General features: G+C 40.8%; 1 protein-coding gene across 6 annotated transcripts in view; it reads right to left on the bottom strand.

Moving 5' to 3' along the window:
• Ano4 (anoctamin 4) overlaps positions 1-15,365 on the bottom strand; it is a 429,439-nt gene that overhangs the window by 161,493 nt on the left and 252,581 nt on the right. For all 6 annotated transcript variants that reach the window (XM_045153480.1, XM_045153481.1, XM_045153482.1 and 3 more), the window contains one exon: positions 13,884-14,042. In XM_045153480.1, the coding sequence (XP_045009415.1) occupies positions 13,884-14,042 (159 nt within the window). The remainder of the gene's footprint in view (positions 1-13,883; positions 14,043-15,365) is intronic.

The raw sequence follows: 15,365 nt of genomic DNA, 5'->3' as shown, positions 1-15,365 counted from the left end.
ATAGGCGTGTATGTGTGTACACATGGGTTGATGTGCATGTGGAGGCCAGAGGCTGACACAAGGCATCTCCTGTACTCACTCTCCACCTTGTTTATTGAGACATAGTGTCTCACTAAGCACAGAGCTAAGTGATCTGGCTAGTTTAGCTAGAAAGCAGGCCTTGGGAATTCTGCTGATTCTAACCCCCCAGTGCTGGGACGACAGGCTTGAACCATGATGATAAGTATTTACAGGGGCTCTGAGGATCCTCAGTATTGCATAAAAAGTACTTTACTATCTTTAATCCCAGCACCCAGGAGACAGAGATAGGAGACTTGCTGTGACTTCAAGGCCACCTGGAGACTATGTAGTGAATTCCATGTCAACCTGGGCTAGAGAGAGACCCTACCTAGAAAAACCAAAAAAGGAAAAAGAAAAAAAAAAAAAACACTTTACTGACTGAGCTATCTTTGTAACCCTGGATTTTTATTATTAAATTATGAGTTTCAAGCGGGCATGGTGGCACATGCCTTTAATCCCAGCACCCGGGAGGCACTGATAGGAGGATTGCCATGAGTTCGAGGCCACCCTGAGACTACATAGTGAATTCCAGGTCAGCCTGGGCTAGAATGAGATGCTATCTCAAAAAAATATGAGTTTCAGGAGCACATTTTTTATGACTGAAGAAAGGCTAATTGATGATGCAGGAGATAGAGATAGAGAGAGATAGAGAGAAGGAAAAAATAATTGAAAGAGCAAAGCCTTTGAGAAGATGCAATAGGATGGGATCAAGAGCCATGAGGGAGATCTAGGGAGAGTGGCAGGCCTCCATGCCTACAGGAAGAGGAGAGGCAGAGAGCATGGGGGCATTTTGGAAAAGCCCAACTGACTATTTACATTTGCCATCAAAGTCAAGGTTATCAAAGTCTTGGGGAGGAATGCAGAAAAATGGTGAGGAGGTAAGAGGGTCCAGAGGACAAGTGAAATAAAAGTAGGTTACTCTCCATCAGTTGTTTCTGGCTTCAGTCACATGTCACCTTTGATGCACCCCACCCAACATCCTATTTTAAAATGACTATCTTGGGGCCTGGAGTATTGGCTCTATCAGTAAAGTGCTTGCTATGTAAGCATGAGGCTCAGAGTTCAGGCCCTAGTATCCATATGAAAATGCATGGTGGTACATGCCTATAATGCCACCCCTGGGAAGGTAGAGACAGGTGGATTACTGAGGCTCATGGCTAGTCAGTTTAGTCTACTATGAAAGCTACAAGCCAATGAGTGACCTTGTCATAAAAAAGGTGGAAGACTTTCCTGAGGAATGACACCCAAGGCCTTCACACCAGTGCACACACACACGCACATGTGCAAAAATAAATAAAAAAATAAAATAAAGGAACAAAATAGGCTATCCTTTCAGTACCTGTGCAGTACCCTCACCCAAACTCCATTCTAACCTTTTCTTTGCCATGTCATTTATGACCCTCTAGCATGCCACAACACTTACTCACTCACCATGGTTTCCACTCGCTGTTCCCTCGCTAGAATGTGAGCTCCACAAGAGTGGGGCTCTTGGTGTTGTTAACTGATGTTTTCCAGGTCTCTAGACTCACACTAGGTTCTATGTGCATATGGAATTGTTGAAATTGACAAGTGAATGAGTGAAAGACAGAAGCAAAGGAAGAAAGGGAAGGAGGGGGGGATGCAAGGAAAGAGAGAAGGAATTCACCAGAAAGTTAATTATGCAGGAGGAAAGGCAAGATTACAAGGCTTCCTGCTCATTCTATTTAAAAAATTTTTTTAAATGTATTTGTTTGCAAGACAGAGAAAGAAAGAGAAGAAACCAGGACCTCTTGATGCTTAAGTGAACTGCAGACCTATGAGACCCTTTTGTGCATCTGGCTTTCCATGGGTACTGGAGAATGGAACTCAGGCTTGCAGGCTTCGCAAACAAATGCCTTTAACCACGAAGCCATCTCCCCAGACCCTTCCTGTTCATTCTTGGTACCATCTAAGACTGTGGTTTTGATTTAAAGTGAACCCAGCTGGTATATTGTTTTCAGCAACATTTGGCCATTCAGATGCAAATAAAGAAGCAAGGCTTCATCAAAGTTAAGGTTCTGTCAGGCAAATAAATCAAAGGAACAAAAGAGTGATAGACCTCAGATGCCCAAGAGTGGTCTTAATGATGAACAACAAACAGCATTGCAGAAAAGTCATGAGAGAAATGAAGTGATGGTTTAGAAATGTTTGGGATGATTAATGGGCATGCTCATTATCATAGTCAATATTCTTCCCAATGACACTTAGACTATTTAAGCCCATACAAGGAAAGTTTCAGCTCCATGCATTAGCTCTGTGCATAAGAGTTTAGGTACAACCCCTTTTCCTAAGACACTATTGTATGGGGGTTCAGGTATAGCTTTGCCATATACAGATGGGAAGATAAAAAAGTTATAAACTAAAATTCAACACTTTGATTTGATTGCTTATGTCCATTTTGCCAACCAAATGTAGCACTATGTGTTATAAGGAATCAAGATTTTTTCCTTTATCACAGTGGGAAACAATGGGGTGGGAAACGTCTTCTGGAAATCAGAAGAAACTTCACATGCCTCAAACAGGTTGTCCTTTTATGACTACAATGTTATCCATGAGTCACAGATTGAGGAACTAGGTTTCAGAAGACCCATGGGCACTGATTAGAGTCTGAGAACCTGAATCAAGGTAGCTTCAAATGAGTGCTGAAATGATTTACTGCTGTACAATCCAAAATAATTTGCTAGCTGAGCCAAAGCGCCTTCCGACTGAGGGGGAGGAGGGGCCTTCAGGGGCTACATAATGCATTTCTGAAACACTAATGGGCATAAGGTCTCACCATGTGTAATTTTCTTTCCTGCCTGCTGGCATGCTAAGGTCAAGGGTATCACAGGCAGCACACATTCATTCTTCCGTCTGCTGCGCTCCTGGTCTCCTGTGAAGCTCTTTTTAATTTAGACATGTATCGAAAAAGTGAGAATGGAGGGCGGGACAGAAAGACAAAGGACGCCACTGAGCAATAAACACCATCGTCCCTGGAGACCATCAAGGTCAGGATAACTCCATAGGTGATTTGATCAAACTCCTTTCCTGAAAGAAACCTACAGATGAGCTGATTTTTATTTAAACAGCTGTCTAGTGGCCTCTGGTGACAGCTCAAACACTTGCTGCACAAGTGTGAGGGGCTGAGTTCCAACCTCCAGCACCCATGTAAATTCAGGGCACGGTGGCGCCCCGTTTTAATCCCAATACTCAGAAGGAAGGTGAAGATAGGATGTCCCCTCAGGTGCAAGCTGGCTAGCTAGACTAGTGGAAACAGTGAGCCCATGGTTCAGTGAGACACAGTATCTCAATGAAAAAGGTGGAAAACCCTCAATTTTGACCTTGAGCCTACAAACACACACACACATACAAATGTGTACCCACATACATATGAACACACATGCCTGTACACCACACATGCACAAAATAAGTGAATAAAAAGCAGTAGTGCAATGAGAGGAACTTGACTGTAAAGAAGCTAAAAGACACCACACCACGCTAGTACCTTTAGGGGAAAGAAGGGACTGAATCCCTGCCATTCAATATTAGAAGAGCGGTTGGAGGGATGGCTTAGCGGTTAAGGCATTTGCCTGCAAAGCCAAAGGACCCAGGTTCGATTTCCTAGGACCCCCCTTAGCCAGATGCACAAAGGGGGGAGGGCGCATGCATCCGGAGTTCATTTGCAGTCGCTAGGGGCCCTGGTGTGCCCATCTCTCCCTCTTTCTCTAGTCAAATAAATAAATAAAAATGTTTAAAAAATATCTTAGAAGAGCAATGACATCTGACCTGCATTATAGTCACAGGAAACTGCTGAGTGAATGTAAGCAATGTGAAGGTCGAGATGAAGGGATAAGACAGGCACTGAGGGGAAACCTGCATGGTCCTTCTGGGATCCACAGTGCCACGGAGAAGCCAAATGAACACAGGAGCCAGTATGCCTCGATTTCAAGGTCATTGTGTAAAAAGCTTCATGTTGCTTTTTATCTGGAATGCCAAGCCTTTCTAGTTGGTAAGTATCTGGTCTTCCTTTCACATCCAGATCATTTCCTTTAAGCTTCCTGAACCCACCAAACAAGACGTCAAATTTCCTTAGTGCTTCTACAAAAAATTTTTCAGACTATATTCATGTCTCATGTCTGCTATTGTGGTTAGTATAGTGTTGCCTAGCACGGCAGGCTGCATTGTCCAGTGATGGCCTCCACATCACCAGCCAACGCATCTGTGGGATCGATTTCTCTGATCCTGCCTTTACCAATGATGTACAGCAGCCAAAGAAGCTGCTTTTGGAACAGTTTAGAAATGACCATATATCTACTTTAGAATCCAGCCTCTGTCTCACAGCAAAACTCAAACACTGTGAGAGGCCCACATGGAAAGAAACCAGGGTCTGAAGTCCAAATCCTAAGAGTCCAGCTGACGTTCTAGCCCAGCCATCAATGCAGGGATTCCTCTTGGCCCTAGTGGTGTGGAATCTAGGTGATGTCACATGGAGCAGAGAGAAGAGCTGTCTCTGCTCAGCCCTGTTCAGCTACAGAGCAAAATAAGTGACTGTTGCTTTAAGTCCCAAATCTTGTATTGTTTATTACACAATAGATAACCAGGTTACTCATTCAGGTTTGGATCTCCAGTGCATGCAGGGGGTCTGGAATATAAGAGAGATGTGAAACATACATGATACTCTTGACACTGAAGAGGTGGTGAAGGGAACCTCCTTTAATTCCTCTGTGGGCAAAGAACTGTTTTTTTGCCTTTCTTGTTTTACCTTCCCCTGAATCCCAAACAGGGCATTGTGTTATGCAGACTTGTGTTAAAGTTTGGGATTCAGTGAATTCATCTCTACTTTGAAAAAAAGACAATTGACTAATGCTGGCATCAGAACAAAGGTGTGGGTGTCAGGAGGGACTACTTGACTGTGGCCAACTTATCCATCCGTGCCCATCTCAGGTTTGCGAGTTTATGACTTACAATACGAAGCCGGTTGGGTTAGGCAGAGATGGGGCAGACCTAGCTTAGAGTGAAGGGGCATCTGTTCGGTCAATTCTGTTAGGAGGCGAGCTGATGGTTCTCTTTGTGGTTGGCTGTCAGTTTGGCATACCTGCCACTCCCATCCAAGGCCCACTCCTCTTTGCTAAGGAGAGGCTGGGGCTACGTTCTCAAGGATCTCCTCGTCCGGGAGGTTTTTGGTTAGAATCAGCAATGAAGCACGCTTGGGTGAGAGCTGAAAAGGTGGAGCGGGAAAGGCCGTTTTACTTCCAGGGAGGCAGCTGCATAGGCGGTTCCAAGCGGCTCCAGTACGTGTTTGAGAATCGTCTGTGCTGCAGTTTGACACTGTGACATCTGCAGGAGTTGCTGTGGGTCTCTCTGCTGGCATGTTTCAGGCAGAAGAAGCTGGAAATGGCTTTTTCACTGCTGTTCCATGGCCTTTTCAGTAGTGTTATAGTCCATATTAAACACTTCATCCTCGCAAGACAGAGTGGCTCATTGTTTATTTGTTTGTTTTCCCATTCTGCATAATTGCAACTGAAAGAGGGGCTAAACAATGAGGCATTAGGGAACAATTTCAGAGGGGGATCTCTGGACACACGGGAAGTCAGAAATGAAGAGGGAACACCCAGGGTAGACGCAGAACTGATGAACAGTGAAGGACAAGTTAATAAGGGACTGTAATCCCAGGTTCTCACTCTACCCTGGGATTTGGTTTACCTCCTCTCTGTGCTCTGTAAGAGTCCTCCAGCCTCTGAGATCCCAGACATGCGCGGGGAGCTCCCCCCTCCCACAGCCCCTTCCTTCCTCTTCGTTTCACTGATTTGTCCTATGTTCATATGGAAGGCAAAACACAACATGGGGCAGTGCACAACTGCCTTGGAGAGTTGGGCTGATGGATGCAAATGCCAGCTTGTCTCTGTGCCTAGTCCCTCAACTATCATGAAGACTTTCCTTGATCTCCCAGTGAAGCAGTGCTCCCCACCATCACTGCATAGTGCTCTATAGAACTCATCACACTTGATGTCTTTATATATTTCACACTAGTTTTTTTCCCCCTCAACAATAGTACATATTCATTTGACATTAGATGAATGAATGGCTCTCTCAAAAAGTGGAAGCAAAAACAAAACAATTGGGAGGCATCAGCTACCACTGACTACTTTTAGAATCTGAGTAGGAAGAGAGAGGAGTGAGGGACGCTGTGGCCCTGGCCTCAGGAGACAGCACTTGGTGTATTAGAACTTTTGCAACAACAGCATCAGGCTGGATAAACAAAAGTCATCTTGCAGCTTAGCTTCTTCAGGTTTTCTACTCACAAGGATCATAAACAGGGGACAAGGTTGATGGATTTACAGTTCTCTAGATTGCTTCAAAGCTTTTAAACCCCTCCAGTCACAAATTAATTAGTGCCAATTCACAACATATACTTTGTATCATTTTCAGAAAAATATTAAATGAAAAAGGAACAAAAATAACATGAGAAAGGAAGGACGTCAATGAGTTTCAGACACAATAGAATGCTGGCATTTGGTGCATAATGATGGCAATGTAAAATGTTCTTTATATTGGAAAAACTCAATGTGGACCACTGTGACTGACTTTTCAGATTGAGCTCAGGGGAAGTCACCATCACCATTCATAAGGTAACTTCAGTGCTTCCTCTATGACTTGTATAATGGATATTTTTCCTCCCTTTAACTTGTCCTGTCTTGAGTGAAGGACTGGGCATGAGTCATCTGAAATATGTATTGATTTAGAGTAAGCTTTTTGGTCATTTTGACCTAGCAACAGAAATGTTTTTAATTTTCATTATTTATTTGTTAGAGGCAGAGAGAATGGGTGCACCTGGGCCTCTAGCCACTGCAAACAAACTCTAGACGCATGCATCACCATGTACATCTGGCTTACATTGATGACTATTATTTATCAATGACCGTTATTGAGTACTTAATACGTGGCACAGATGCCTAAGCACAGGAGAATGTATTAACTTATATTAGCCTCATAAGAGCCTCACAGGAGCATTCGTTATTTAATAAATGAAGGAACTTAGGCAAGAGTTTAAAAGCCTTTCCCATGGGCTGAAGAGACGGCTTAGTGGCTAAGGTGTTTCCCTGCAAAGCTAGTGGAGCCAGGTTTGAGTCCCCAGAACACACAAAAGCCAGATGCTCAAGGTGGCACATGCATCTGGAGTTCATTTGTACTGGCTGAAGGCCCTGGCACACCCATTCTCTCACTCTCTCTTTCTCTTAAGTAAAATAAATAAATAAGTTTAAAAAATTTAAAAATCCATTATGACTTATTAAGTGATGAAATGATAAGCAAACCTAAATCCTAATCTTAACTCAGGTCCCTCTTTTTATTTTTTTTTTTGAAAATTCACAGGCTTTCTTTTTTTTTTTTTCCTCATTCAATAATGTGATATCAAGAATGTTTAAATCAGTGGGCCCACTGGAAGAAAGAGTAGAATGATGCCATTAATTTTTCTGGCTAACTCATGTATTTCACAACAAACTAATGTTAATAATAAAATGTCTAACTATAATTGTCAACCAGGGTGAACTCACCCCTTTCACTGTCCCTGCTAGAGGGGACATGTGAGAGCTGGGAAACCTTTCTGGGTTCTACTGGCAAATTCTGCGTAGAAGCAAGGGAATGCTGCTAAGCATCCTAAAATTCTATGGACCTGCAACAAAGAACTAATCCAAACCAAAATGCTTCTAATACTGAAAGACCCTTGACTGGCATTTCTTTTGATATATCCAAAGAAATTAGCTATTTGCAATATTTTGTATCAAACTTAAACTGTTGTAGCTAACCTGAGACTGAGGTAAGTCTTTAGGATAAAAGGCCGGTAAATACAGTCTCTAGCTTCAAAGTGGTTCTACTATGGAATCTTTAAGAAGTAGTATCCTAAACTCAGAAGAAAACATGGCAGATTAACATAGGACAAATGCCCATATGTATTGTTCTTGCTCTTTTAAAAAAGTTATTTATTTATTCATTAGAGAGAAAGAGGCAGATAGAGAGAGAATGGGTGCACCAGGGCTTCCTGCCACTGCAAGTGCACATGCATGCACTACTTTGTGCATCTGGTTTACATGGGTCTTGAGGAATCAAACCTGGGTCCTTAGGCTTTGCAGGCAAGTGCCATAACTGCTAAGCCATCTGCCCAGCCTTGTTCTTGCTCTTTTTTTTATGCTCAGTAGTAACCACCTCCCTCATGAACTGTGCAATTGCCAGAATCTTTGAATGGTCTGTTTGAATTCCATGGATTTGGCAAAATCTCTGCTAATGCTGGTAGTGGATGCTGGTGGTGCCTTGCCCGACAGTGCTGGATACAAACACACCTCATGCCCCCTCCACACTCCTCAGTCAGTCACTGCCGGGGCCCTTTGCCTTGAAGGTGGCCCGGGTCTGTTGTGTACCTTCTATGCCCGTTCCTCCCTACTGGCTGAAGGTCATGTTCAGCTGAGACTGCTACTTGGCTTAGCTTTTCTCTCCTGCTCTTCATTTCCCTTTCTGCTGAGATTTTCTACACTCAGTCATTCTCGAAAGAATCCTCACTTCAGGCTCTGTGTCGTTTAAGAAACTCCATCTAAGATACATTTAGCAACAACAACAACAAAAAGACTACTGCTAATGTGTACTGATAATAGTGAATCCTGAAAGACATTCAACACACCTCTAGGGCTTTTAGGTTCAGAAGAAAATCGGTTAACTTCCCTCTGCTCTGCTATCTTAATACTCCTGCCTCTGCCTTCCAACTTGTGGCCTTTGGTAATGCACATGTGTGACACATAAAGAAATGGAGATTATTAAGTGAAGATCTGAATTTCCTTCAAGATGAGAATGTGCCAGAGGACAGGAATTTGAGTAGTTCAAATTGTCGTGATTCTTCTCCTACACACTCATTACCACAGTTTTGGTTAATATTTTATTTATTTATTTATTTATTCATTCATTCATTCATTCATCCATTCATTCATTCATTAAGAGTGTGAGTAGTATGAATGTGCCAGGCTCTCTTGCTATGGCCAACACAATCCAGACACAATAACTACTTTGTTCATCTGGCTTTATGTGGATACTGGGGAATCAAATCCAGGCTGTCAAACTTTTCATACAAATACCTCTAACTGTTGAGCCATCTATCTCCCCAGCCCGCCACTATCGTGGCTTCAATTGTACAGGAAAGGAGAAGTTTATGCTGTCTCCTTCATTGCTTCGGAGCTCCGAACCTTGGATGTCACCGCAGAACATATAAAGGGATGAAAAATTGGGATTGAACGGGAATCTGGAAGCTGATGAAGGCAGAGAACACTTGGGATGAAATGAGCAAGTGGGAAACATCAATGTATATTCCTCCTAAGAAGGTTCAAGCAAGACGAGACAGTTGAGAGTTACCAAATTTTAAATGATAATAATAATTTTATCTATGAATCCAAAGCCAAAGACCATTTTGCATGATTTACTGCTCCTTCCTCCTGAAATATATATATATATTTTTACATGCAACATTTTCTCAAAATTTCTTTCATAGCTCTTTTGTCTCTGTCTTGTTATTTCCCCCCCTTGGCTCATTACCCTATACACTGAAGCACTGATGCCCCATTGACAATCTTTAAGATCTCTTTCTATTTGCAGTCATTCCCTTGGAAATCCTATCTAGGTATGTATGTGTCTAACTTGGATCTCTTCTCAAATCCCAGACTCTTCCATCCTACTGAGTTCTCCACTGAGATGTTCCAGACTTAACAAGTGAGGGAGGGGACCTACTCTTTTCTACATTCCTATAAGCAGAACATTCCCTCCAACTACTCAGATGAACAGCATGAGCCCTTTCCTGTCCTGCTGTCCTGTCCTCTCCTGGTATTTGGCATTTTCTTATTTATGTTGTGCTCGCACTTCTAACAAGGTGAGAATTTCTCTCTCCTTTATTCGCTCCTCAGTGCAATCAACACTGAATGATTTCACTGACATCCAGGTGGCATGGTGACTACAATTCTCATTATTTTGTAATGACTGTAATGACGGGATTCCACATGATTCTGAAGGAACTATGGTGTGCTTCATGAATACAACTGCTACTTACACATCACAAATATTCCAAAAGATAATTTACTTATAAAACAGAAAAGATACCTCTATTACGAAGGAAAATGATTTCAAAAGCACATAACGAAGTCACATGTGACTTTTTAAAGATTGGGTCTCACTTATCCCAGTCTGGCTTCAGACTTACTATGTAGCCAAAGATGACCTTGAACTTACAATCCTCCTGCTGCTACCTACCAATGTCTGGGATTGCAGTCATGTAACTGTGCCTGGTTTATGAGGTACTGAGGATCAAACAGAAGCCCTCATGCTAGGCAAGTGCTGTATCAGTGGAGTTATGTTCCTAGCTCAAATTACAAATAACTGAAAATGAAAAAAAAAAAAAACACATTAGTAACTAACTTTAAGAAAGGAATCACATTAAGTAGACAGATACAAACACAAGCAATTCACTTGCACGTTTTGATGCTTTAATGGGGAGTTTTGCTATCAACTGTATTTTCAGGGCTAATATGAAACCATAGTTATCAAACACTGAAGAGCCACCATGTCAAAGCCAGCAAGCAAGCACTTACTGACTAATTAGGCTGTGGCAAAGGTTTTAAGAAAGATTGAAATTTTTTCAAAAAAGATATAATTTGACTATGCCCTCATTTTTATCATGTACTAAGGGTTCTCCTAATTGTGTTTCTTGACATCCAATGTTAAAAGAGATAAGAAACTCTTCTATATTAAACTGAACAGCAGAGCCTGTCTTTATCCATTTGGAAACATAAAGCTCTCTCTGTAAAATATGTTTCTCATAATTATTAGACATCATGTTACAATGCTCACAAAGAAGATGCTAATCATTTATAAAATGTACTTAGCCTCAATCATTTTAGATGTAGCTGGTTTCACACCTGAGGTTCTCTTCTTTTTCATCTTGAACTAAACTTTTTAATTTTTATGCTCTATAAAAGGTAACTCTTTTTGATTTGATTTAGAACACAAGTACTTCTGCTGGTTGTTCCCAAATCTGGTAACAAAATACAAATACAGATTTTTCTCATTACTGCACTGAAGGATATTATATTTTAATTATTGGTGGCAGAGAAAAATTAACTTATCCATCATTTCCTGCCACCTCCTAAGTAAGAAAGACTCTCTTTTGTTGCTGAGTTGGCTGAGGGCATAAGGATGCAGACGAGCAAGAGTGAGCTACAGACAAATTGTGGCACTTATGCAAAGGCTGTGGGCATCAGGGCAGGACTGGTGCCAGGCAAAGCCAGAGGTTTCTTGGAAAAAGATTACAGCAAGGGGACAATCTGGATGTTGACAGTGTAAAGAAACTTGTGGGGAGAAGAACAAGTAAGAAAGCAGCTTCCCAGAGAAGAAAATTGGAGGAAAGAGGGAGATGCTTAGATACGGTTGTTGTTTGAAGTTTTGTTATATAATAATGTCTCTTTTCCACCTGCCATTTTTCTGATGCAATGGACAGCTGCGAACATTTTTACAAGAAATAACTATAGACATTTTAAATAAATTATTCATTTATTTGCATGTGTGTGTGGGGGCATACCAGACTCTCTTGCCACTGCAAACGAACAGATACATGATCACTTTTTGTAAAATCTGGCTTTATGTGGGGGTGCTGGGGAGTTGAATCCAGGCTAGCAGGCTTTGTAAGCATCTTTAAGTGATGAGTCATCTCCCCAGGCTCCAGGTTTCAGATCAGAATGAACAACATACAACCAAATCACACAGACAGTCCACTTGCCACACCATGATTAACGTGCCATGGTCCTGCACATTCCTTAGCTGCCAGCACCACCTCTGAAAGCTGAATCGGCAGTGCCAGTGATGGTTTTGCAGATAGCAGAAAGCCAGTAAGCACTTTAGTAATGCATGCCATCTAGAAAAAGTTTCAGTCTTTTTCGGTGTGACTGAGTGACTCGTGATATGACTGGAAAGATCTCTACAGAAGATGCCTCAGGAATAGAAAGAATAGTTATGAAGCTTTTTTTAATTAAAAAGAAATCTTTTATTAATTGGATAAAGCTACCTATTTTGATGGGAATCAAATTTTTGAAGAAATCAGAATGGAATTTCATTATTTCAGGTCATGTTGATGTTCAAACCTTTCTTCTTTTCATATAAAAATTCTGTCACTTAGGAGTAAAGACTAAAGGACAATATAAGTTTTTTAAGTATAAACAAATTAACTAATGTGCTATGTTCAGAAAAGAGAAAATTTTCTTAATAGTAACTTAAGACCAAAACTTATCAATGATATGCTCAACTGGGACCCCTCAGAAAGACAAAGTACGATGTTTAATTTTGTTTATTGCCTCAGTGAAATCTCCAGCTAAGAGTCTTTTGAGCAAGATGACCTTACTTTCCTGAGACTAGACCCTATTTCCTTTAGGCAATGCTCTTCTCACCATTTTCCAGCTTTTTTTGTTAGAAGTTGGAGATCGTCCATAAAAAGCACTGCTTCTGTATGACAAATATTCAAGGGCTGAAGCTACCCAGTTTGGAAAATCCCAGTAATCTGAAGTCTCCCCAGATGAGCATAACACAAGCAGACATGAAATGCCTCAGATCTTCAATACTTCGAAACAGTCAAACCTGGGCTCTGAGATCAACAATCTAGACACCATCATTGAGAGATAGAGGAAAACAGATTAATTTGTCAATATATGTATGTTTTTCTGATTACAAAAAGCTCTCACAGTTTCATACACTGGAGAAAGTCTGAGTTACACAACTCAGCTGACAAGGGCTTGAACCACACACAGGCACAGCTCTCCTAGGAGCACGACCAGCCAGCCGTGGGCCGTCAGCAGAGTCCTGGGGCAGCGCCGTCGTCACTCCGCTCTACAAAACCCCACACATAGAAGACAGGGAGGGAGACAGACAACTGTTGGTGTGGGAACTCTTGAGTGGGGAGCCTGATGGAAACAATCTGAATGTCTGTTAGCACTGAACTCATTTGGAAAGTTGCAGCTGTTTTTGGCCAAAGCAGCCAGTTAGTTTCTTCTCAAGTTTGTTCCATTTTTCTGAAATGATGAGGTCATGACTACATTTCATTCAAAAGTTTCTTCACCATGAGTGAGGCGAACCCACCATTCACACACAGAGAAGCAGCAGCAGCTGTAGTTCTATCAAGGTAAATAATTTGAGATAATCCATTTAAATGGAACAGGATACTTTGATTATCTTATCAAGGAGTCATCTATTCTTTTTTGAAATATTTTATTTTTATATATTTGTTTGTGAGAGATACAGAAATAGAGAGGGAGAGAGAGAAAATGGGTACGCTAGAGCCTCCAGCCACTGCAAATGCACTCCCGACACATGTGTTACCATATGCATCTGGCTTACGTGGGTTCTAGAGAACCAAACCTGGGTCCTTAGGCTTCACAAGCAAACACCCTGAATCACTAAGCCATGTGTCCAGCCCATGAGTCATGTATTTTAAAAAACTCTAGAAGGTCAATTGTATTTCAGAAATCTAATTACTAAAGCATTTCCCATAATGAAGGTTGGCAAACTGAACAAATGAAATATTTTGTTGACATGACAAATTACTAATTTTAAAAATTGATTCTTGATGTGAATACATATATATCTATACACATACATATATATATACATATATATATGTATATATATACACACACACACACACACTCCTCTCTCTCTCTCTCTCTCTCTCTCTCTCTCTCTATATATATATATATATATATATATATATATATATATATATGTATGTATTCTCATTTAAACAAACTATTTACCTCTTTCTCCATCTGTAATCCTTCTGCTCTAATATTTCTTTCAAATACTTCTCTCTTTTCAGTCTGGGGGTTGGACTTTCTGTACACAAGAATGTAGTCAATGCGACACTTTCCATCTCTAAAGTAAAGTCCATTTAATTTGTTTCTTTCTGGCACTGTCTGTGTACAAAGAGAAAGAGAGCAGTTTAAGACATTTATAATCCTGAGCTTCTTGTGAGAAGTACTAAAGAAAAATTGAAACTAAATTATTTTTTCCTTGTGATTTACTTAAATTGCATTTTCCTTAAGCAAAAGGTAAACAGACGAAATTCAATAAAAATTGAAGCAGGACTGCATGAAATAGGCAAAATATAAGACATCTGAAAACACCGAGTACTGACAAGGATATGAAGCAACTGAGAATTAGTATATCCAAACAGATAGATGAGCATGAAAATTGGTACACTAACTTGGAAACACACACCGACATTGACTTGTGAAGCTTAGCATTTGAAGAGCATACAAGTACAGAAAAAAATCTTGGAAAAGAAATATGTAGATGAATGTTTATAGCAGTATTTTTCATAATAGTTTTTTGAATATTGAAATGAACTCAGATATCTATAAACAGTTCATAAATGGATAAGTAGATTTTGTGAAATCTAGTGAAATACTACACAACAGTGAACTGAACACTGCACAGCTGTGTCTAACAAGAATGAGTCATGAAAACAATGGGAAAATAGCTCATCGCATAAGTCTTAATAAAACATGACACCGCCGGGCGTGGTGGCGCACGCCTTTAATCCCAGCACTCGGGAGGCAGAGGTAGGAGGATCGCCGTGAGTTCAAGGCCACCCTGAGATGACAGAGTTAATTCCAGGTCAGCCTGGACCAGAGTGAGACCCTACCTCGAAAACCAAAAACAAAACAAAACAAAAAGATACCATTCATTAGAAAGCATAAAACGAAATTGTTAAGTCTACAGTATTTGTGCTAAAACTATTTTAAGGCAAGACAAAAAATAACAGCTCAGAAATAATGGTACATGTGGATGGATAAAGGCATAGTTTTGTGAGTATCTTCAATAATTTTAGCAATATTCTAGTTCCTTGTGTCTCCACAGTTATTGCCTATAATAAGAAAACATTTACTTCATTATCTTGGGTCTATGTATAAAAATGCATACACAAAATAACAGATAAAAGTATCACAAAATAATACTTATATTCTGTTTGCACACATTCTAATGTTAATTTCATATTGCATCAAAAAATAAGTAGGGGGTCTGGGGAGATGGCTCAGTGGTTAAATGCACTTGCTCATGAATCCTGACGGCCTGGGTTCTACTCCCTAGGACCCACATAATGCCAAATACAAAGTGGCGGATGCATCTAGAGTTCACTTCCAGTCCATAATGCCCTGAAATGCCCATTCTTTCTACTTTCTCTTGCTATCTCTCTTACCCCCCTCTCTCTAGCAAATAACAAATAAAAAATATTT

This window comes from Jaculus jaculus, chromosome 6, assembly GCF_020740685.1.
Source record: "Jaculus jaculus isolate mJacJac1 chromosome 6, mJacJac1.mat.Y.cur, whole genome shotgun sequence".
Lineage (NCBI taxonomy): Eukaryota > Metazoa > Chordata > Mammalia > Rodentia > Dipodidae > Jaculus > Jaculus jaculus.
This window is presented reverse-complemented; position numbering and strand designations above follow the sequence as displayed.